The 25,292-nt window shown below is 36.7% G+C and overlaps 1 protein-coding gene across 8 annotated transcripts in view; it reads right to left on the reverse strand.

Annotated features, from left to right (window-relative positions):
- Window positions 1–17,914, reverse strand: part of LOC112043386 (calponin homology domain-containing protein DDB_G0272472) — an 81,177-nt gene extending 63,263 nt beyond the window's left edge. For 4 of the 8 annotated variants that reach the window (XM_024078785.2, XM_052888453.1, XM_024078786.2 and 1 more), the window contains exon 1: window positions 17,496–17,913. In XM_024078785.2, coding sequence (XP_023934553.1) covers window positions 17,496–17,541 — 46 coding nt within the window. In that variant the 5' untranslated portion in view covers window positions 17,542–17,913. Of the gene's footprint in view, window positions 1–17,495 lie in introns of all 8 variants that reach the window. The other 4 variants (XM_052888452.1, XM_024078783.2, XM_052888454.1 and 1 more) reach the window with 2 other exon arrangements.
- Window positions 17,915–25,292: the final 7,378 nt, after the last annotated feature.

Consider the following 25,292-nt stretch of genomic DNA (forward strand, 5'->3'; position numbering starts at 1 on the left):
CCGCCAACCGACCGGTACCCTGTCTAACTCCCCACTCTTTAAGGAAACAAGTCGCGCCACCTGACGTCATATACATCTCAGATTACTATTTCCTAAAATATATGTATATAAGACCAAAAAAGTAAAGACGTAACGTGGTGTAAGTATAAAAATGTAACAATTTTCCCGTCATTAACAGATGGTTCGTTCCATTGAGACGGAGGGTGGGAGGATGTCTTTCCCAGTGTTCCTTTTGTCAGTGGGGACACTAAAGAACATAAAACCATCGCTTACTACCCCACTTGCATTCAACTGAATCCCTGCGGGTATGAAATAGGGGACACCGTCCAGATGAAAGGACTTTTTGTTCCCAATGTGACAGTTGCATTTATGATTGTAGAAATAAAGTCCGTTTGAGGTTAGTAGGATACTAGAATTTATGACAAGTAAGCTTTTTAAGTAAGTACCTATGTATAAAAGAAACTGATTTTTTCTTTCTTACAGGGAATTTGGTGATATACCCCCGGGAAGAAAGACGAATCATGATTTGATTCGTCCGGGCTGAGTCGGGCCTAGTAAATTGACTTGAGTTGAACTCTAGTCCTTGTGATCCGAAGCTAAACAACGGACCAACAATGAAGTTTATTTCGGCTCCTACTATTTCTGCTCTGCGTAAAGAATTTTTGAACAGCCTTTGTTTTTTTTTTATTCTTTACAAGTTAGCCCTTGACAATGTTGAAAATGTCTTTTAAATTTACCGCCTTACACATATTGTCTTTAATTCATCATTACTCTGTATTATTGTGTCTGTGACATTAGCTGTCACTTTAAATTTTGTACTCTCTTTGGTTCTGGTTTGCATTACTAACGTTGCTTGTTAAAATCTTAATAAATAAATCCTTTTGCATCATAAATTATACAGTGTTATTTCTTATAAAATCATTAGGTTATGCGCCCAGGAAGCCCTGGAAAAAAATATGTCGACAAATAATTCACTGACACTAATAGAAAAACTCACGGGAAGAGAAAACTACGCAACATGGCGCTTTGCAGTAAAAACTTACTTGCAACATGAAGAGTTGTGGGACTGTATTGAAAGTTCCAGTGAAATAGATGAAAAGCGCGACATAAAAGCGAAATCAAAAATAGTGTTATTGGTGGATCCGATTAACTACGTACATATTCAAGAAGCTCTTACTGCAAAACAGGTGTGGAATAACCTACAACGAGCATTCGACGACTCCGGGCTGACACGCCGAGTTGGTCTGCTGCGTGATCTTTGCACTACAACGTTAGCCGGATGTAACAACATGGAGGAGTATGTGAGTAAAATTATTACAACGGCACACAAGCTCAGGAACATAGGCTTCACTGTGGATGATGAGTGGCTCGGCACCCTGCTACTCTCCGGTCTGCCCGACTCGTACAAGCCTATGATCATTGCTATTGAAAGCTCCGGTATGAAAATTACTGCGGACTCAGTCAAAACAAAGATATTACAAGATGTCAAGGATACAGATAACACAGCCTTTGCTATGAATCAAAGATTTCAGTATCAGAATAAGAAAAGTAAAGGACCACGCTGCTTTTCCTGTAATCAATATGGGCACAAATCTCCTGAGTGTAAATCTAAGCCAAAGAAAAAGTTTGAATCATCAAAGCAGAACAGTTCTAGCTATGCCGCAGTCTTTATAGCAACTTCGAGCTATGATGATGATTGGTACATAGATTCTGGCGCTTCAGTACATATGACAAAACACAAAAACTTACTTCAAAATGTAAGAATGCCTTCAATACAGAATATAAAAGTTGCTAATAATAAAGTGTTACCTGTCATGAGTTCTGGTGAAATATGTTTGGAAATCTGTAACAACAAAGGTCAGGAAAATAAAATTTTATTTAAAGATGTCTTGTATGTGCCTGAACTCGCAACCAATCTACTATCAGTAAGTCAGATAATTAATAATGGTGGCCAAGTAATATTCAACCATAAGGGCTGTATTATATTAAATTCATATAATGAAATTGTGGCAACGGCCAGCTTGATCAACAACATGTACCGGCTGAACAAACGCAAGGGCTATGCATGCATGTCTGATGTTGATGAGAAAGATACTTACCTGTGGCACCAAAGAATGGGACATCTGAACTTTAATAGTCTGGAAAAGATGGTGGAAAACACTGAAGGTGTTTGCTTATCAGAAAAGAAAATTAATTTTGCATGTGTAACATGCAAGGAAGGAAAGCAAACTCGACTGCCTTTCAAAAGTCAAGAGTCAAAATCACATCAACCATTGGATTTGATCCACTCTGATGTTTGTGGTCCAATGGAAAACAAATCACTTGGTGGTGCTAAATATTTTTTAACATTTTTGGATGACTATACAAAGAAAATTTTTGTGTATTTTCTGCACAATAAATCACAAGTTTTTGAAAAATTTAAAGAATTCAAAAATCAAGTGGAAAATCAGCTAAACAGTCGTATAAAAGTCCTCAGATCAGACAATGGACTGGAATATGTAAACAATAATTTCACTGAATATTTCAAAGGTGCCGGAATCATACACCAAACAACTGCACCATATACACCCGAACAAAATGGAACAGCAGAACGGATGAACAGAACTCTTGTTGAACGAGCTAAGTGTATGCTCTTAAATGCTAATCTGCCTAAACATTATTGGGCTGAAGCAGTTCATACAGCTGCTTATATCATTAATCGTTCACCTACAAAATCATTGTCATTCAAGACACCGGAAGAGATGTGGTCTGGTCAGAAACCAAATGTAAGTCACATGAAAACATTTGGATGCGAAGCTATGGTTCACTTACCTAAGGAGAAAAGAAAGAAATGGGATCCAAAAGCACAAAAGATGCTTTTCATTGGATATTGTGACAATACCAAAGGTTACAGGTTTATTGTACCTAACACGCAGAATGTAATTAAAAGCAGAGATGCTACTTTTCTAGAGTCTACCATAAAAAGAAACTATGTTCCTGCAGAGTTAAGTACAACGGAAACTTACCAAAATAATTGTGATGTTGAAGAAAATCCCTCCGACAGTTCACATGATACAGTTAGTGAAATAAAATCTAATTCGGACAGTGACTATATACCTGATGAATCTATAGAGTCACCGGAGTTTTGTCGCGTTAACTTGAGACCTAGAAATAATAGAAATAATAAAATGGAAAATACTTACCTGTGCTATAATGAAGACATGTTTCCATATACAGTTCCTGTAACATATAAAGAAGCCTTAAGTTCTAGTGATGCAGATAGGTGGAGAAAATCAATTAATGAAGAACTCGAGTCTCACCTGAAAAATTAAACATGGACATTGGTTGAGAAACCTGCTGATTCCAAAGTAATTGGATGCAAATGGGTCTTCAGAGTCAAAGACGAGCCAACGGGTCCACGCTTCAAGTCTCGACTGTGTGCAAAAGGCTATGCACAGACTGAAGGTATTGATTACAAGGAAACTTTTGCTCCAACTGTCAGGTATGACTCCATCCGTTTATTGTTGTCATTAGCTGTTCAACATAACTTAGAAATTATTCAGTTAGATGTCAAAACAGCATTTCTTTATGGGAACTTAGAGGAAAATATATACATGACCCCACCAGAGGGCCTTATGTGTCAAACCAATATGGTGTGTAAACTTAACAAGTCTCTTTATGGGCTAAAACAAGCACCCAGATGTTGGAATAGCAAATTCAACTCTATTTTAAAGAAATTTGGTTTTGTAGCAAGTAAGGCTGACCAATGTGTTTACATAGGAAATATAAATAAAGCAAAATGCTTTTTATGTCTATATGTAGATGACGGGCTGATATTTTCTAAAAACAAATCAGCTTTGAATGAATTTACAAGTGACTTACAAACAATTTTTGAGATAAAAACAAGCTCTGTTAACAATTTTGTTGGAATGCAAATAGAGAAGTCTGATAAATATATATTCATTCATCAATCCAAATATATTGAACAGTTGCTAAGCAAATTTAATATGAATGATGCCAATCCTAACAGCGTTCCAGTAGATCCTCATACCAAGCTAGAGAAAGGAGAGAGCTCTGATGACAAGAATATCCCTTACAGAGAAGAATGCTGTAAAGAAAATCTTTAAATACCTGAAAGAAACAAAAGAGTATGGCCTATGTTATTTGTCTACCTCAGAAAATAAGGTACAAGGATACTGTGATGCTGACTATGCCAATGACGTTGACACTAGACGCTCAACTACAGGCTATGTGTTCACATTAAATGGAGCAGCAGTAACATGGTGCAGCCAGCGTCAGCAAGTAGTGGCCCTGTCAACCACAGAGGCTGAATTTATGGCGGCCTGTGTCGCTACTAAGGAGGCAATATGGATTAAACAATTATTATGTGATATTGGTGAATACAAACAAGAGACATTATGTTTAAATTTAGACAATCAGAGTGCTATAAGTGTTATAAAAAATGCCAATTTTCATAAACGATGCAAACATATAGATGTTAAGTATCATTTTGTAAAAGAGAAGTACTATGAAAAAGTAATTGATTTAAACTATGTTTGCAGTGATTATCAATATGCTGATATCCTTACTAAGGCTCTGCCTAGGAATAAATTTCAATTTTTAAGAGGAATGATTGGAATGTTAATACATAACAGTAAAACATAGAATATTTTTTGTCTGAACTTATGTTGTTATTATTATTATATCACTGATAACTTTTATTTTCATGTTACTGATATAATATTGTTTTTGCATTCTGTGTAGAGGCTTTAATTTAGTGGGAGTGTTGAAAATGTCTTTTAAATTTACCGCCTTACACATATTGTCTTTAATTCATCATTACTCTGTATTATTGTGTCTGTGACATTAGCTGTCACTTTAAATTTTGTACTCTCTTTGGTTCTGGTTTGCATTACTAACGTTGCTTGTTAAAATCTTAATAAATAAATCCTTTTGCATCATAAATTATACAGTGTTATTTCTTATAAAATCATTAGACAACAATCTCACTTGATGGTAAGTGATGATGCAGTCTAAGATGGAAGCAGGCTATCTTGTTGAGGATGAAAATCCAAATCGCTTGGCGGTACGTCTTTGCCGGTAGGTAGGTTTGTAGGCTAGACATAAGAAATAAGGCTAGACAAAAGGAGCTGCCTCCTGAATTTGGGTGCGATACTATTCCTTATGCATTTAATCTGAGAATAATAAGTATCAGAAGTGGGATCCGTGACCGCGTTATACCTATTTGACCTACCTAGTGTGACGTGGATGTTATACATGCAAAAATGCACAGCCCAGTCTAAGGACTCGTTATGAACCTACTAGCGGACGCGACTCCCTTCGTGTAAAACTCGATTTACAAATCCGGCAGGCACCATGGACTTCTCCGGGATAAAAAATAGCCATGATCTGCTTCAACGTCCAATTTATCCCTACACAAGAACCAAAATGTTTTAGTGTTTTAGCCATGAAAATGTAACCGCGATGAAAAGGTAACTAAGCATAATGTATAATTGACTCAATAGTTCAAGAAGCCGGACTCAACATCGAGAAGTGGTGGTTCGATCCCCGCCAGTTAAACTATTGTCCTACCCACTCCTAACACAGTTTTTTCCGACTAATTACTACTACTACTTACTAATTTTAGGGGAAGGGAAATATTCTTAAAAAATATAACGTGCAATAGTGCCTACCTTAGTCAAAAATGTTATCCACGCCACTGCGTATCTACCTACTAGCGATCGACACGCGGTTCAAATAATAACCAACATCGTAATAAACTAAAAATACCCGCACTATGCCATACGCGCCAGTGTCGCGAGAAAGGTCAACGCGCTACTATAAAAGGCACGTCTTCCGAGCGAGCTAAAAGTGCACACGTAATTAGCTAATCTCTTTTTAACGGTCTTCAAAAAAAGGAGTTCAAATGGGAGCTCCTTGTTTGCCTATTCTTTGTATTGAATTGTGAACCTAAGTTCGATACAAATAATAGAGTGAGTTTGATGTGAGTTTCTTTAGAATGCGTTTGGTTTCGTTGATTTAGTTTATGTTAATTTTTGGAAAGTGGAGTAGTTGAAGAGTACATAGAGTACGATGTAGTATGTATATGTAATGCGATAAATTAATGATCTATTTTTTTTTATATATTAAATATAATAAATTCAAAGTATGTATGATATTGATTCTTATGGACAGCGGATTGTACAAACAGTTCCAAATCCTATGAAGTGTAACTCTGTTAAAAAGAGTAGCTTGTATTACGTATTATGTGTTTATACCTACAGATTTTCCACTGAACTTCAGGCAGCTTATTTGCTTGTATCAACGTTTAATACAAACATTTTGTAAGATGATCATATTAGAAAAACGAAAAACTCTAAAACGTTAAAATTTTGTATTGGCTTAACATAATGTCTATCTCGTTTATTATGGCAATCCTCCCATCTCGATCACGTCAGCTTTTCAATAAAAACCGCATCATTATCGATCAATTCGTTTAGAATACGATAATAATATACTGATTTAGAAAGACAGGCACATAATGTCAGTGTTATAAACCTATCCTAAAGTTGGTTTATACGCAATCAGAAATGTTTACTAATACAACACCACTATATCTAATATGTGAATATTAATAATAAATTACACACCCATTCAAGAATGCCTTATTCAAAGAAATGACTCAATCTGTGTAGGAGCTGGGCAAATTAATGTACATCATCATTCCGCAGCTTAATCGAGAAACACTCATCTGATGTCTATAATATTATAGATTCATTCATTTGAAAACAAACTTGGCAATTTAAATTTTGGAAACAGGGTAAAAATTACAATTCTATTATGTTTTGTTTTGTATTATCTTTTTAACATAAAAATGAACCGACTTCAAAGACGTACCTACTTAATTTCAGTTATTTTGATTTTAACACAAAATTACTAAACCAATATTTATGAAAATGAAATGGGACCAATCTGGATAGGACTCTTACACACAAAAAAAAAAACATACGCGTCGAATTGAGACCCCTCCTTTCTTAAAGTCTGTTAATAATTGACGGACCAAGCAGATGGGCTATTTAGAAAAAGATGGTAGAGTTATGGCTGTGCTATGAAGATATGGCTATTCTACATAGCACAACCCATTACCTATGCCTCAGAATCCCCAAATCCAAGGTGTTATACGTACCGTGCCGAAGGATGCATGGCTGAGGGGGTGCTCAGTCCTTAACGGAGTCTCCTCGACACCAGGGCAAATCGAGGTAGTATCATGCCCTTCAGGCGGCAAGCGGGGCTCTGCTGTCTGTGACCGCTTATTTCCCTTGCTACTCGTGGGACTTGCTGGAGAATTCAAATCTACAAGTTTCTTTTGCCACATCTTGTGGCACCAACTCTAAGGCGCAGAGGCCTGTCGTAGACTCTGCAGAGCCTGGAACTAGCTCGTTCACTTTCGGGAGTGGCCAGAAGGTCGGCGGAGACGTCATCGCCTCCGAAACGCCTATGGAAACACCCCTTGTGTGCGAGACAAAACCACAAAGCCAAGGCGCTAGACGCAAAAAACTCTGTGGTGCTGCGCGCAAGCGCCTTCACCGGCTTGTAAAGGATGGGGGGCTAGAATACAATGAAGCCCTCACCCTATGCCGCAAGCCCTGGGCGGAATTACCTGTGGAGAAACCAATAGCCTCCAACGAAAGCCGCAAACGCGGCAGATCGGAGGAGGAATCTCCAAAGGCAAACCCACCCAAGGCACAAAAAATGTCAACGACGCCTGACGGACGCACTAAACCGGCCGCCAGCTATCGGGACATTACAGGAGCTCTTCGTGTGGGGATTCGTAACTCGGAACCTATGACGACGGAGCAAATGGACCTTGTCCGTTCGGCACTTATGGAGGTCATGTATCAAACATGTCGCACCATAAACGTCGAAAACATGGGCAAGGGACCCAGGTTTCTTGGCTTCTCCCACAAGCCTGGCTGGATCCTGATTACTTGTGTAGACAAGGAAAGCCAGGACTGGCTTGTGGAAACAGTCAAAACCTGCAAACCATGGCCTGAGGCGCAGCTTTCTATACTTCTGGAAAACGAATTGCCTAAGCCATGGACTGTGTCAACCTTCATCCCTAAGAATCTAGCGAAATCCACCAAGCTAGCACTAGGGATGCTGTGTTGGCAAAACCATGAGCTGAACCCAACTCACTGGAGGGTCCTCCATGAGAAGGCAGACGATAAGGGCATCCTAGCGTTTCTTTCTCTGGATGACTCCTCAATGGAAGTCCTAAAGAAGTATAATTTTAAAATATTCCTGGGCTTCTATTGGTTGTACTTCAAGCTCAGAGGAGGGCCTAATAGCCCAACCGAGCCAACAGCTGACACTCAGGACAGCGCAGACCACCCTATCCCAGGGCCGAGTGGAAACGGTGGCGGATCGGCCGCTGGACGTTCTATCGCCAGCGCAGGCCACTCCGCTGCCGGACCGAGTGGTTCTGGGAGGGGGAGGACAGCTGAAAGAGTGAAAGCTCTGGCTAACAAAAAAGCAACTGGCAGAGCTCCGAAGAATGCCCCACCCGACCGAGGTCGTCATTCGCCTCAAACGGATAGGGGCAGAGACCGGCCTCTACCGGTCATTAAAAGGGCCAAATAAATGGCAATCCAGGGGTCCATGGTGAGGTTTCTGCAAGCCAACCTCCAACACGCAATTGCGGCCTCTGCTATCACAGAGTGCTGCCTTGTTGAGGGGAAAGCAAACCTCGCCCTTATTCAAGAACCCTGGATCTCCAAAAGCGGTACTATCCTCGGGCTGAATGCTGGGGGTAAGTTACTATCACATGCCAACGGCTCGAGGCCCAGAGCGTGTATCGTTTTTGATAGATCTATTAACTTTCTGCCAATTCCAGGAGTCTGTACCGATGACCTTGTGGCAGCATTTGTAAACATCAAAGGGTGGGAAGGACGGAGGATAATTATCTGTTCAGCCTACCTACCCGGCGAAGTAACAAATCCTGCAAACGAGTTGCTCCCGGTAGTCGAATACGCCCGGAAACACAACGCAGAACTACTGGTGGGTTGCGACGCGAACGCCCATCACGACGCCTGGAGTAGCACTGACACGAATGATAGAGGTGAGTTTCTCTACGATTTCCTCTTAGCTAATAACCTTCAGGTCTTAAACAAAGGCAATGTACCAACCTTTGTCACAAAAACTAGAAAGGAAGTTCTAGACATAACCTTCGCCACCGTCAATTTAGCCAGGAGAATTAACGACTGGCAGGTGAGTAAGGAAAGTGCAATGTCAGACCATAGACACATAGGTTTTAATCTGACAACAAATTTTCCTATGGAAACGGTTACTTACAGGGATCCTAGGCGCACTAAATGGACGGACTATTGCAGCAGCCTGCAGTGCAACCTAGAGGTAGTACCTAAAAGTATAAAAACGCTAGAAAGTCTGGATCTAGCAGTTGAAGTTGTCACCGAAGGAACTATTAAAGCCTTCGAAGACAACTGTATGCTCAAGACCAAGACTTCTAAACACAAAGTGCCGTGGTGGAACTCAAAGCTTAAGCGCTTGAGGGACAAAACACGCAAACTATTCAACAGGGCTAAGACGACCAAGGAGTGGGACATCTACCGAAAAGCCCTAACCGAATACAGCAAAGAAATTAGGAAGGCTAAAAGAGCATCATGGAGAAGATTCTGCGAGGAAATAAGCAACTTGCCTCAAGGTTCCAGACTCCAAAAACTGCTCTCCAAAGCCAAACCTAATCAGCTAGGCTTGTTAAAAAAGCCTGATGGTTCCTTCACATGTGATGAGAAGGAAACCCTAGAATTGCTAGCACACTCTCACTTCCCAGGAGCGGTCAGTACTAACGCTAGAACCTTGGCGCAGGCTCCATGTAGGCCTCATATCGAGGACTGGAGAAGGGCCACCATAGTTTTCAGACCTGGAGCAGTGAGGTGGGCTATCAACTCTTTTGAATCGAACAAAGCTAGTGGGATTGATGGAATAACACCTCTTTTATTACAAAGAGGTGCAACCCTGCTGATCCCACATCTGGTCAAAATCTTCAGGGCGAGCTTTGCCTGGGGATATATTCCAGAAAACTGGACCAAAGTAAGGGTCATATTCATACCTAAAGCGGGAAAAAAGGACTACGCCATGCCTAAAGCCTTTAGACCCATAAGTCTCTCTTCATTTTTACTAAAAACAATGGAGAAGGTACTGGATAGGTATATTAGGGATGGGATTCTCATTGAGAGACCCATCCATATAACCCAGCATGCCTATTGCAGAGGACGCTCCACAGAAACCGCCCTGCTAAGCCTGGTTGATAAAATCGAAAAGGCACTGGAAGACAAAGAAATCGCCCTCGCGGCGTTTCTAGACATTGAGGGAGCTTTCGATAACACTCCCATCCGAACATTGGTGAATGGTCTAACCAACAAACGGGCTGACCCAACCACTGTTCGCTGGGTTGAAGCGATGCTCTCAAACAGAATAGCCAGATTTAAGCTAAACGACATCTCGACTGAAGTGCTTACGACAAGGGGATGCCCGCAAGGCGGGGTCTTGTCACCCCTGCTATGGACCCTTGCAGTCGATCACCTGCTGTATAAGATGGCTGAACTCCGCTTAGATACCCAGGGATACGCGGATGACCTGGTAATCATTGTGAGAGGAAACTGCCAAAGTACTATTTCGTACCTCATACAGAAAGCACTAAACACCATTGAAAGATGGTGCAAAGACAATGACTTATCTGTTAATGCAGATAAAACAGTCATTGTCCCATTCACCAATAAGCACAAACTCGAAAAACTCGAGCCGCCTATTTTGAATGGAAAACAAATTCCGTTCTCGTGCGAGGCTAAGTATCTGGGTATTACCTTAGACCAGAAACTTACTTGGAACTCTCACGTGGATGGTACACTTAAGAGGGCGAAAACAGCCCTCGGTATCTGCAGTCGACTGGCAGGAGCACGATGGGGGCTGAAACCTAAAATAACCCTCTGGCTCTATACAGCTGTGGTGAGGCCGATTGTATCTTACGCCTCAACAGTTTGGTGCAGGAAAACGATGCAGAAAACCACTCAAAGTAAGCTTAGCAGTCTTCAAAGATCTGCCTGCTTGCTTATAACCGGAGCCATGAACACCTCACCTGGAGCAGCTCTTGATGCACTACTTAACCTCCCGCCCCTGTTTCTCTATTTGGAAAAGGAGGCAAGAGAGGGCATGTACAGAGTAATCTGCCAGAAAGAGGTGAACTGGCTTTCTCAAGTTATGAGGAACCTACAAAACTCAGTACTTGATATCCCAGTTTTGGGGATGCCATCAGACAATATGACCCCAAACTACTACTTCCAAAGGAACTACACCGTTGAGATACCCGATCGGGACAGGTGGCTAAAAAATGAAATAACTTGGAAAGCGGGAAGCCTAAAGTGCTACACCGATGGTTCCAAGTCAGGAAAAGACGTAGGCTGTGGAACCTATGGAGAGAAGCCCAGGGTGAAAATTCACCGGAACCTGGGAACGTATACCTCCATCTTCCAGGCAGAGGTGTACGCCATCATTGATTGTGCGGAAGCCTTGCAGCAAAACAACTACGTTAACAGAACTATTTATATTCACTCTGACAGCCAAGCGGCTCTTTCAGCCTTGTCCGCGGAGGTTATTACCTCTAGACTTGTTGAAAACTGCTGGCAATGTCTGAATAACTTGGGCAACCGTAATCAGGTTATCCTTCGCTGGGTTCCAGGGCATGCAGGAATAGTCGGCAACGAAAAGGCGGACCAACTTGCGAAACTAGGCGCGAGGTTACCACAGACAGGACCTGAACCCTTCTGTGGTATACCTAAAAGCCTAGCCAAACTCACCCTGTTAACTTACTGTTACTACGACACCCTTATTCGCTGGAGAAAACTTCCAGGAATGAATCACTCAAAAGCGCTAGTAAAATCCTTCAATAAGAAGGCTGCTTCAGACCTACTAGCGCTTAGTAGGAAAAACCTATGTATCTTAGTGCGGGCACTTACCGGACACTGTGGACTCAATAGACACATGTTCAATCTTAAACTCCGGGACACAGATCTGTGCAGACTCTGCCTAGACGCAGAGGAAACACCTATGCACATCTTATGCAATTGCCCAGCTCTAATACATAAACGCAACCTCCACTTAGGGCATTACACAATGGATCCAGAGGAGGTGAAACACATCCCAGCCAAGAAACTGCTGCTGTACCTGGCAGCAACCAGTATTGGAGGGGATATCTAGTCAGTGGCGATCACAATAGATCGGCAACGGTCAACGTGATACAGGACCTCAAGAGACCTGCAGAGCCGCGACATCAAGAAGAAGAAGATGCCTCAGAAGGCATAGGTGTTATAGGCCTCATGTGCCTGCAATTATGCTGACCATGACCTTTAGCCTTTAAACCTGAACACAGCAACGCTGATTGGTAGAAATAGCGATGGCACAAAAACTTTACAATTCCTAAAATGGTAATAAGTAAATAAATAAATATTATCAAAACTTTATAAGCACTTTTGAAACAACAAGTATGTAGTAAGGCCAATTCTACTATACTAGGTTGCTGATATTTTTAATTAGCAAGTTATCTCTTAACTCCATACTCAAGTCTAAGACTGTACCATACTTATAGCTTGAATGTGTACCGCAGGAATTATGTGGGTAAAACTGTGGTGCGTCCGTTAATCGGTATAGTTTCAAAAATATAATTCAAATGAAGAAGCAAGCAAGAAGGTAGTAAAAGATCAAGTAACTGTGTACATTACAAGTTATCGAACAGTATAATTACCTATTTAGTATAACTGGTTTTACTAGCATCTACAAATTATGCTATTTAAACGATAATAGGAAAATTCAAATTGGAATTTTCTAGCATGTACCTATTACCAAGTGCCTATTTTGTTAATGATAAGACTGCTAATGATTGTAATGTCTTTGAAAGAATATTATTGAATTGTTTGTCTACTTTTTCAAGTCTTATTGGTGTACATGATAAAGTGTATGGGCAAGTTTTTGTCAATTTTTAAACAGACAATAGATAGTTGACAAACAATGAATTGGTGTACAAATATTTAATCGAAGTAGGATCTTCCTTATAATGCTTAAGTTCACACACAAAATATGCTTGGTTTGATATATTACCACTATAAACAAAGCCTCACTGATACTCAAAATTTTTTTCAATAGCTTAATAGCTCACATGCCTCTTTTATAGGTTGGTTAGATCTTAAGAAAAAATAAGGCCCAGGATTATAACTTCTATTGAAAGGAAATATTAATCACTAAAAGACATTCACAACCACATGATATTCAGTTTTTCACAAATCCCACAGGAACCATAATTTTTTCTAGGAAAATAAACTTGGGTGTGTTCTGGTATTGTGTAATTAATTAGCATTTGTGAAAACACAATTATTTTGAAATCGCAGACAGTCATTTCAATTTTATTTAAAGGTACTCCTATTAATTAAAAAGACTTGCACAGCATTATTTGCAAGTAAAATGATTGATGTCATCTTATTGGACAATGACAAAGCAATTTAATATGGAAGCTGTATAATACTGGTTTAGGAAGTATCAACTTCTCCTTTCCCTTTTCCCACTTGAGTGAGGTCAGAAAAATATGTCCATCTTTTCCTTGAATGGGTGTGTAAGATTTATATTAGATTTAGTGGTGTTGTATTAATAAACATTTTTGATTGTGTAAAAACCAACATTAGGATTGATTTTTCACCTGACAATATTTATTTTTATTTATATTTTGAATTTGGTCCCATATTGAATTGAAAACGAAATTCCAATCCCAAGGGTAAGAAAACAGGGGATGATTGATTATATTTTAAAATTTCTCTATGTTATGTATGTCTCCATTACTAGTCAACTCATCCTCCACTCCACCTTTACACACATGTCCTCTTTGTGATCCTCCTCATCCTCCTCATGATCCTTTACACTCCAGCCATCTCTTCTTTGGCCTTCCTCTCCTCTTATGTCCTTCCACTTGCACATTCAACATTTTTCTTTTAATATGACTTTCCTCCCTACGCATCACATATCCATACCAAGCTAACCTTCTACTCCTCAATTTTGCAGTCACTTTCAGACTTCCTTATATACTCATACTGGTTTAGAAAGTCTGTTACCTAGTAATTAAATAGACATTTAAACTGATCTGCTTATTTATAATGTACAATTTTAACATAAGAAATTACTGTATTATTTATTTTCAGTTTTATTTATCTTTGATCAGCAATTGCACATTTTAATAGTCCTTTCTAACAATATTTATGTTGCAGTTACTTTAGTAGTTATTTGTCTTTATAGCCCAATTTGATAATCCCTAAACAATAAATGTAATAATTATGTTAATTATTGATATGTTTATCAAGAATTTTTTAATGAGATTTCTTTAAGTACTAAAGAAATTTCATTTAACAAAATTATATCTGCATTTGATACAAAAATAACTATGTATTGTTGACTTGCTGTCAAAATTATAATGCAAGACAAACTGTAATGTATTGCTATCAGTGATAATATGCTGTGTGTTTTAACATCATTTACCCCCCATGCTAAAAGAGGGGTGCTGTAAGCCAGCAGCAGTGAAGAGACACTGCTGGATCTTCTCAGCAGAACCTGCCTTCTGAACCGGTGGTAAAATATTTACAAATAGTCAACTGACGTTTCAAAAAGCGTTCCAGCATTTTAAATCCTCTAAAGTGTCAGATAGCATGTGACAGTTGCCTTATGACGTCCATAATATGTACAATCAACCGTGGCAAACTTTCAAGAGTGAAACAAACTGTCACCTACCTCTATAATAACAGTAACCTTTCAGCAAGAGTATCTACCAAGAGTAATAAGAGAATTAAGATAAGTAATTCATTTCAAATCAAGTTTCTTGATTTGGTGCCATTTGCAAGGTCAAGAATATAGATAACATTGAATTAACGTCTTCATTACTAACCTTGTCATGATTATTTCCTAAAAAATTCATAATAGATAATTCTAGCTAATGATTGTGTATCAATTGTATGTGTAAATCAATATTATGTTTTAATGTTTTACAAATTTTAGGTCTGTTTTCATTTAGATTGATGTTTATTTTTAGGCAGACAATGTTCTAAAATAGTCACTGGTCCCAAAGCTTTTTCATTGAATCAATAGTTTTGTTTGACTATGGATCATAAGGACCCATCCTAAAAACCAGGGTCCAGCAACACCTTATAAGGTCACTTTCTTTAAGAAATTCTCTAAAATATCAATCTAGAGTTGGAATGTCAGCGGCATAACACCCTATCTTGGAGAATATGTTAAACCATTGATCACAGTAAGTATTTCTAATTAAAACTTACAAAAGTATATTTAAATATTAAGTATGACTTAACAAAGTACTAACTACAACTGACTATGTGGTTATATATGCCATAGAAGTGGACTTGCGAGCTATATCAACAAAATCTTAACCTGCTGTTAAGATTTTGTTAAACAGCTGTGAGGTCAAGTTTTATAACCTTGGCCTCACTAGAACTGCATCAAGTTATATGTATATTCGAACTTGTCGTTTTTCATTATTGAAATTTATGGTTGTTCCTTTTTCTCGGACAGTATCACTCGCCAATTCCCCAGTACCACACACTCTGACCGCTCTAAATGTCCTGTTGTCAGAGTTTCCTCACTGTGACATTTTTGCAGATTGTTGGGCCAAATTGTGCAGGGATATCTTACAATTTTCCGAGAGAATGTAATTTAAATATATATATATATATATATATATATATTATTTTTTAATTTATAATTATTGTAATATATGTATAATAATTATGTTATTTTAGTTAAGATGCCAATAAGCTAAATTTCTGTACATGTCATTTGTTTTTTGTTTAATTTTTCTTATTTTTGTCTATTTTCACTGTGGTGTTTTGTTCTTTTTAATTTTTATGTACATTTTTTTTAATTAGTGTAACTGGATGTGTCCGTACTAATTAATAATAAATAAATAAAATGTATTCAAAACTGCTCTAGTAGGGTCATACCAAATTTTGTACAACACAAGTGGAGATGAGGAGAGTTTCCATGTTTTAAAGGAGCTCCTTAGTCCTTCACCCGGGTCACAAGTACTCCAAACTAAAAATGGGCACACCAAACCCAATTTTTTTTTCTGTTTTTAAAAGGGAATAAGAGACAAGAATATCTTAGAGTCCTTATCATCAAAGAAGAAACCTGAACTAAAATTGACAGCACCTTACACAAATGACAATGAGCGCTATTAGGACATTAGTGCCACGTCTGTAGGACTTCTTACATGAACAGGACTTTAGCTTTACATGTATTCACTGTGCAGATGTCAGGTACATTGTGTGACAAATAGAGAAAACTTAGAGCAGAACCCTGGTTGTTCCCGGTAGAGTACTAGTGAGGTCTTTATGAGAGATTTTACAGGTACTCCTCGCACACCTACATAACAACATTTAAATAGCCACATATGAAGCCATTTTTAGTTTTGATATTTATAATTTTTTGTTTAATATCACCAACTTAGATTCATTAATGTTAATCTACAAAGATGATTGTCAAGATCTTTTATTGTGTAGGGATGTTAATATTTTGTCTAATTTAATATTTTGTAACACATAATTTGTAGCTAGGTGCCAGGTAAAAAAAAAATTAATAAGGATGTTTATGGAGTTATTAATGTCATTCTCATGTTTAGTCATTGTTTAAACATTAATATAAAGGTATGGGTAGAAAACATAAGCCAATAGATAATTCTAGCTAATCACTTTGTATCATACACTAGTCACTACATAAATATCATATGCAATATATGAGATATGACATGCAATTTTGATGACAATATAATCAGGAAAATTTTTATATAGGATTGAAGACTGATAAGATTGTACCTACATAATAGAAAGCCTGCATTCTACATATCTGTATGTGTCTGTGTGTATTAACGAAAATTGTATGCACTTGCTATGCTAAAACATACCACTTACGTCAGCCTACAAATTGATAGTGTGTGACTCAAGGAACACATCATTTGGTACATTTGGTACATTTTATACATTTACAGTCGACTTTTGCACGACACTATGCGGTAAATGATCGAATTGCGACAATACTTATCAGTTTTACGATACATAGATATGATATAACGGTAACTGGGCAAGGAATCCGGCTGGATAATACCATCAATGACCAAATGACAGCTCCTCGGGCGGAGCGCTTAATGCACATCCCTGCGTAGATCCTACCGCCTGGTGGTCGTTTAGCTAATTTTAGAACATACCACGACGTCAAAAGACGTCCAAATGCGGATGAAAAACAAAACATCGGATTGCGTCGGCAACAATCCACTGCGGACATTCTCGAAAGCTGTACACGAGCCCACGACGTGGGGCCACGACGCGGTTTAGGGTTAGACGGTTTCGATCACATTTCACACTAAAACGGCACGTATCGATTTTAAATGCACACAATACCTTTACTTTCAGCTTTTTCGGTAATATCTTTCACGTCATCAACCATCTTGCTGGATGACAGTCACTCACTGTTCACTTTTTTTATTCGAACATATTTCGAAAACTCATAACTTCGTTCACTATTTTCAGCCAGACACGGCCAGCCAACGATCTATGCGACGGCACTTCGTTCCGTTCACTGCCAGCGACGTATGAACGGCGATTGGTGGCGATTGGCGAACAATCTCTGAAGATGGCGTCAATAAAACTTTAAACCGCTATTCCAAAAAAATAAACCACTCAAAATATACAATGAATCACCATGAAATCTACAGGCACTTTATATAATAGTTTAGTTTATTAAAATTACTCGGCGTATTCAGCTGATTTTAATTTTGAAAGATATCGTCACAGACCACAAATGAAGCAGACCTCTGACTCAGAACAAAGCTTTGTGCTGGTTAGAAATTTTGTATGTGTGTATAAAAATGTCATTCATAAATTTCTCGGACCTCTCTTTTACACTTGGGAAAAAATTAAATGTGGGGGGAAAGTCCTATCTCTTTCTAATTCAACACATGCATATAAATCGTAGTAAAATTAGGGATGTGCAAAAATCGTAATTAGAGAAATTAGTGCTGAACACACACACTTGTTGAAGATTTTTTAATGTACCGATTTTAGAAATTTCCGGTTTTCTCTTACACTACTAGTGCACCTAAATTTATATTTACTTGTTAGATTTTAAGGAAAAGAAAAGCCTTTAATATATTTAAATCTATTTATTTTGTTATTGTCTGTTAATTGTGTAGTGACTCTACCACCGGTTCGGAAGGCAGAAGAGCCGGCAAGAAACTCAGTGGTTGCTCTTTAAAAAAAAACATTATTTACAATTGTAATTATCATTCACAATCCCCAAAATTACAAATATTGTGTACATACAAATTTTAGGCTGGTGGAAAATCAATTACATATTGTTTTTCTATAACATTATGAGGATTCAATAAACAAATAAATTTGAGATAGAACAGTGTAACAGAATCAACATAATATTCTTAGTTCTTTACTATTTTTTTTTTTTACTTGACCTTGTAAATTATTAATTAAAAAACAATCATTTTAACTTAAGTATAATAGGCAACCTCTTTATAATGTGTCTCTGTAAATATTATTTATCATCGCTAAAACATTTGAGGGTATATATTTCTAATGCCGGATCAGAGACCATTATAATAAAAATAAGTAAGTGTAAGTAAGGTTACCTAAAAACCTAATTAAAATTATGTAATTTATTGTCATACAAAACAAAGATTGTGAGTTTTGCAAAATTATAGTTTTAAAAACAATAAAAACACAAAGCACGTACAATACTGTGAAATCCCACATTGTTTCAGTATTAAACATTTTTTTTACAAATTTAGCAATTTTTTTTACAATATACATTAGAATGTAATACAAAGAGCAAGATTTCTAATTAAAAGTACAACAAGGACAGGATATCACAGGAGGCACAGATTTGTTAGGACTTATACTTAATTATATGTATATTACTAGCAGACTTGACCATGGTTTTACCGGAATAGTAGTTTTGATTATAATGGGTGCTTGGCAGTATTTCCTATAACTCTGGGGTTACTCTTTAACGAAAATTAATACATAATAATAAATTTATATAATGACGTACATTAATACATATTTATAATTATGACGTAGCCAAGTTTTACGTATTTTAATGTTTGAAGACATAAAAAGATTTTATTTATTAGTTAAAAAAAAATATTAGTTATGCAGTTCGGTTCCTTTATGTGGACTCGTCGACACCTTGAAGTTATGGGAAATACTCCCGAGCACTCTGTATATGTTACAGATGTAGCTTTCTAGTAAAGAGTGGATTTCTAAAATCAGTAGTGTAAGTTTTTGAGTTAACTCTTAACAAACAAAAATCTATAATAATAGTCTATCAAAAAATAAATATAATAATAGAATACAAATACCTAATAACTTACTCTTACAAAAGTAATAGTTTGAAAGAATTCAAAATGGAAATTTGAAAGACTGATAAATAGCATGAAAAATAATCTTTAATTTAAATTCCAAGTTAAGAAAATATGAATATAAACATACGGTATGAAAAAATTACTGACTTCGGTGGCGTGTAGATCTATAGCTAGCACCTTAACTTACTTTATTTTTAAGCATATCTTCCATTTCCTTTCCTTTCTTTCTAGTATCTACATTGTGCATCTTCCTATTAAAATTAATACACCATTGTCTGACTTGCATTCTAATGACAAACAACCAAAAAGCGTTAAAAAAATCCAATTTATGCTTGTCACAAGATAAGAAAGAAGTATCGAGCCGACTTTTAAATACGTTAATTAAATCTGTGTAAATGTAAACGTTACAAATTTTTTGCTATATTTCTTCAATTAAATAAATACATTGTCATACAAGACTCAAAAGATTACGAGACGGATGATAAAAAATTCTGGTACTTGCATTATATTCTCTGGATTCAATTAAAGAGTGAAATGGTTCATTTACATCAGACAATAGTGCATTTTTACAACTTTGGCAGTCTGCACTATCTAGTTTTGAAAATAAATATCTGCAAATTGCACCTGCAAAAACACAGCTTGAATTTGAAAAACGTTTTCGGAAGGAATACAAGTATCTATGAAATCTAAATTTTGATGTTTGTGTAATCAATACATTGAATATCTATTTTTGGTCTATTAATTAAACTCCTGAGAGAACCAAGCATTTTATCTTTATCGCGAGAACAATTTGCATATATAGAACTATCAGATGTCATATGTAATATGATAACAATGTCTTAAATGACGAAATAAAATTGTGACAATCTGGGTGTGTATTAGAGCCACCATGACCTCTGATTTGTGAAAAAAAATCCAGGGGATCCTGGTTTAATTCCTGAAGACTCAAGAAGTTAACGCCTCAAATGTTTTTAAACTCTTTACGGTTTTTATATCGTGACAAAAGTTACGTAATGAAATTGGCCTCATTTTTCTTGAGTCTGTAGCATCAAATTTCATTGATTGTAGTTTTTTCACTGCTTCATTCCAAAACTGAAAGTGATCTGATTCTAAAGATAAAGCATTACATAAACTGGTACTTTTATGACCACCACCATTAAGGCTATCAAACAAATTGTTCATGAATAATATTATTTCAGCAGTGAAAAGCCATTATTAATGTTAATAGGTGGGACACTATAATTATGGTCCATTCTAAATCGTTCGCATGTCTTCAAATACATCGATAGAGAGATGTAGACTGTGTTGCTCAATACTTCTGCATGGTTGACCTGTAATGTAAAATGAAATTTGGTTAAAAATTGAACATTTAACACTGTACAATAGTATGAATAACATAATAGTTATTGTCTCGTTGGTCCAGTGCTTAGCCCGTGCGGATCACGAGGTACTAGGTTCAAGTTCTGCCTCATTGCCAAACCAAAATCTTGGAATTACCTAAATGGCCAACATTAATAAAATCCAAAACGACTTCAAAATAACAAAAAAAAACTTAAAAGCGAAAAATAACATAGTATGTGCTACAGATTACTTTGAAGGCGGTGGCAAGTGAGTGACATAATAATCAAAGCCGTTTCTTTTAATTCCTAAAACTTGATTGATATGATTTAATCGGCTTAAGTTACTGAATTACTGTGTTGATACTGCCTTCAAAATTATAACGTAAATGCTAATTTATATGGAATTGAAACAGTGCAGTAGTACCTATAGATGGCGCTGTTTCAATTCCTCATAAATTCGCATTTACGCTAACGCGACCGTCACAGTATCAAACTGCCACTAGTCCCACTGAAGGTAGCACATACGATGTTCTTTTTCCCTTTTTATTTTTAGTCGGTTAAAGTTTTTTGTTACAAAGATTTTATTTTTCTGTCTTTAGTGTGTCTTAGCATACTGAACGAAAGCGCCACAGTACGGGAAAATTCGTTATTTTCATTTCAACACAAAATTACTGAACCGATTGTCATAAAAATTTAATGGAACCAATCTGGAACTATAATCTTTTAACAAAAAAAGAATTTTTAAAATTGGTTTAGAAAAAACAAGCGTCGAATTGAGAACCTCCTCCTTTTTTTTAAGTTGCTTAAAAAGCCGTTAATTTGCATTTTTTTGTTCTAATAATACTTTTATATTGAATCTTCGGTAAAATAATACATAAGGTTATACATTTTTAAATATATATTCATCACGCGAAGACGCGTGATTCGTGTTTTTAACGTATTGCCACATTACTATTAGTAAAAAATAAACTTTAATAAAGTATTTTTCACTACTCTTGCTCAAAAACACTGTCATATTACCACTCCACAGCGGAGCTAAACAAGCATATTAGCCTCTAGGGGCTAAAGTAATTTTGTTTTTTTAATTCTTGTCTGTTACGAGTACTAGCTAAGTACTAGCCTACTATAAAACGGAGGAGGTTTTATTCGAAAATAGAATCATTATAGGTAAGGCCCCGATTGTTTTGAAAAATAAATAAAAAACTTTAAATTGGAATAAAATGCACCGTTCTTGTCTGTGGAATGCGTTTATTTTTTTATTTCATTTTTATTGAGTTGCGAATATAGCGAGATTTGAAGACATGGGACATCCTTTACGGTGTAATACCTTTTTCTCATGTGAAAAAAATAAAATTAAAAAGCGGGAATTTAAAAAACAATTGGCGTGAATTGATTTTTTACAGAAATTGTAAATTTGTGACCGTAACTTACATATTTTTCAACAATAATTGTTATTGTTGTTTTCATCTAGTGAGAATGGTGATCTTAATTTGGAGATGGATGAAATCTTCAATCTGTTACCATCAAAGTCGAAACGCATTTACTTAAATACTTTCCTACGATACCTACGAATACCTACGAAAAATTTAATAAGTGGAGAAAACAACAACGAATGGATTCACTTACGAAAGGAGTTTTTTAAACTATTATCTCCCACGTTTACCTCACATACTCATTATTCATCTTCACAGTAGTCGGAAATTATGTTACCGGGTAAAAGCATTGTCCTTAATATCCAAAATTGTAGACTTTGTACATTTAATTTTCAATTAAAATAAATCATTGAACATGTACTAAACTATTTTATTTTCTCGCAATCGTAGTGAAAAGCAGAGTGTAACACATGGGGCTAAACCCATTATAAACTCGGTTTCTATTTAGGTATTTTTAGGCCTAAAAATACCTCGTATATAATGGGTCTTTTTAGCCCCTTGTATAACAATCTACTATTTTAGAAGACTAGCGGATGGCCGCGACTTCGTCCGCCCTTAAACCTCTTCTTACGAAAACGGGAGTAACTTCTCCCGTTTTCCCTACATACGTTTACCCTTCACTACTCTGCTCCTATTGATCGTAGTGTGATGAAAAGTATACTATATCCAGGAGTATGAAGAATAATTGTACCAAGTTTCGTTAAAATCCGTTGAGCAGTTTTTGTTCCTATAACGAACATACACACAGACAGACAGACCGACATTTGATGTTTTATTGTGACCAGAACGCGTTGTGAGCTATTTTTCCGCTCCGGTCCCGCTTTTGCTTTGAGCTATTCGGTGCGCGGCTGGATTTTGCGCTTTTTATGTGCTTGGGTATAATGCAGCGGCCACGGTCGGAGGCCTTACCACAAACCCCCGGCCGAAGGCCGGGGTATAATTAGGCGCGTGGGCCAAGGCAGCGCGTTTTATGTGCTTGGGTGAAATGCCTAGCCAAATCAAAAATCAAAATCTACTTCACTATAAGAAAGTTCTGCGTAGTTTTACTTTACAATTAATGGGTATACACTCAATCATCCCCTGTTTTCCTAACCATAGAGTTGGATTTTTTTCCAAATTTATCATCATCGTCATCATCATATCAGCCGATGGACGTCCACTGTAGGACATAGGCCTTTTGTAGGGACTTCCAAACATCACAATCCTGAGCAGTCCGTTTTGATAATTTTGTTTTGTTAGAAAGGAAATATAATGAAAAAAAATATATTTCGAATTAGGTCCCATATAAATTTCAAATACGAAAAAAAATCTAACCCTAATTGAATGTATACCTACCCATTAATTGTAAAGTAAACCCACGAATAACTTTTTATATTATAGTCAGATTTTAATAATTTTTCTTTTATAAGATATGACTTCAAAATTAGTCTCATATTAGTTTAAAAAAAAGTTACTACCCTAAGGGTGAGAAAATAGGGGTGATATATTCATCATTAGCCGACGTCTCGCAGGTTCACCCGCGTAATTCTCTTTTCCGTGGGAATATGAAGCCTGTAAAACTAACAAATAATGGAGCTTTCTAGTATGTTAAAATAATTTTCATAATCGGTGTAGTAGATCAAGCGATTACCCCCTACAATACCCAAAACTTTACCTTTTTATAGTATTTTAGTAGAGGCCCCGCGGTTTCAGTCATGTAATGCCCGTTTCCTTAAGAGTATGAGGAGAATATATAGTTTAAGGCACTCACAGATAACGTGGCTTTCTAGTGGTATAAAAATTTTTCAAAATCGGTGCTGTACATCCAGAGATTACCCCTACAATACCTTTACCTCATTATAATATTTTAAAAGACGCCCCGCGGTTTTACTCGCGTAGTTCCCGTTTCCGAGAGAATATGTGGATAGAATAGCCTACGACACTCGCAAATGACGTAGCTTTTTATTGGTAAAAAAATATTCAAAATCGGTTTAGTAGATCCAGAGATAACCCCTTACAATTCCTCAAACATTTTTTAGCAGACGCTCTGCGGTTTTCTCCTCGGAGTATGGGGATAAAATATAGCTTATAATACTAATAAATAATGTAGTTTTCTATTATTAACAGAATATTTAAATTCAGTTCAGTAGATCCAGAGTCTACCCTCTTAAACCTCACAAATTTTACCTTTTTACAATATTAGTATAGACTAGCCCCGCGGTTTCACCCGCGTAATTCCCGTTCCCGTGAGAATACGGAGATAAATTAAATATTAATTAAATAGCATTTAACACTCACAAATAACGAGGCTTTATAGTGTTAAAAGAATTTTGAATATCGGTTAAGTAGATCCAGAGATTAACCCTTACAATCCCACAAACTTTACCTGTATAATATTAGTTTGTTTAGAAAGTAAAGATTCACAGAGTATTTATTGATAACTCGTAGATTTTAATTCTAATGCTGAGTAGATTCGACTTCAAAACTTTAACGTTCCCACGAAACTGAAAAATAACATTATAATATTTTCTACCTATGAATCACTTTGTTCGTTTTTTTCGTTTATGAAAAAACCACATGAATGACAAAAAGAATGTCTGAGACAAAAATCTTTACGATACGCCTTGAATTAATAGATCACAGACTTGACACCGACTTCAAAGTGAACAATATGTAGAAATTATTATAATGTTATTTTTCCCTTTTTAGTTGCGTGGGTACGTTAAAGTTTTAAAGTCGGTTGTATTTAAAAACAAATTATGTGTAGGTATCAAGGAGGGATAGTACATTAAGGCAAAAATAGGAATAGCGCAATAGATTATATTCCTTTACACCCAATGCAGTATATCACATAAACGCTAAATACAATAGTTTGATTGTGAATTATATAACCATCTGATTAGATTGCAATAATGTACCAATGTAACCAAAATATGAACAAGTATAGATGACAATATTATTATAATAATACGGTGGTGTCCTTTATGAAATTTTGAACTAAACTGCATTCAAAGTTCAATTTCACACATTTTGTGGCTTGATACATAACAGCTTAACACCGTCCAAATA

This window comes from Bicyclus anynana, chromosome 22 (genome assembly GCF_947172395.1).
Source record: "Bicyclus anynana chromosome 22, ilBicAnyn1.1, whole genome shotgun sequence".
Classification (NCBI taxonomy): domain Eukaryota; kingdom Metazoa; phylum Arthropoda; class Insecta; order Lepidoptera; family Nymphalidae; genus Bicyclus; species Bicyclus anynana.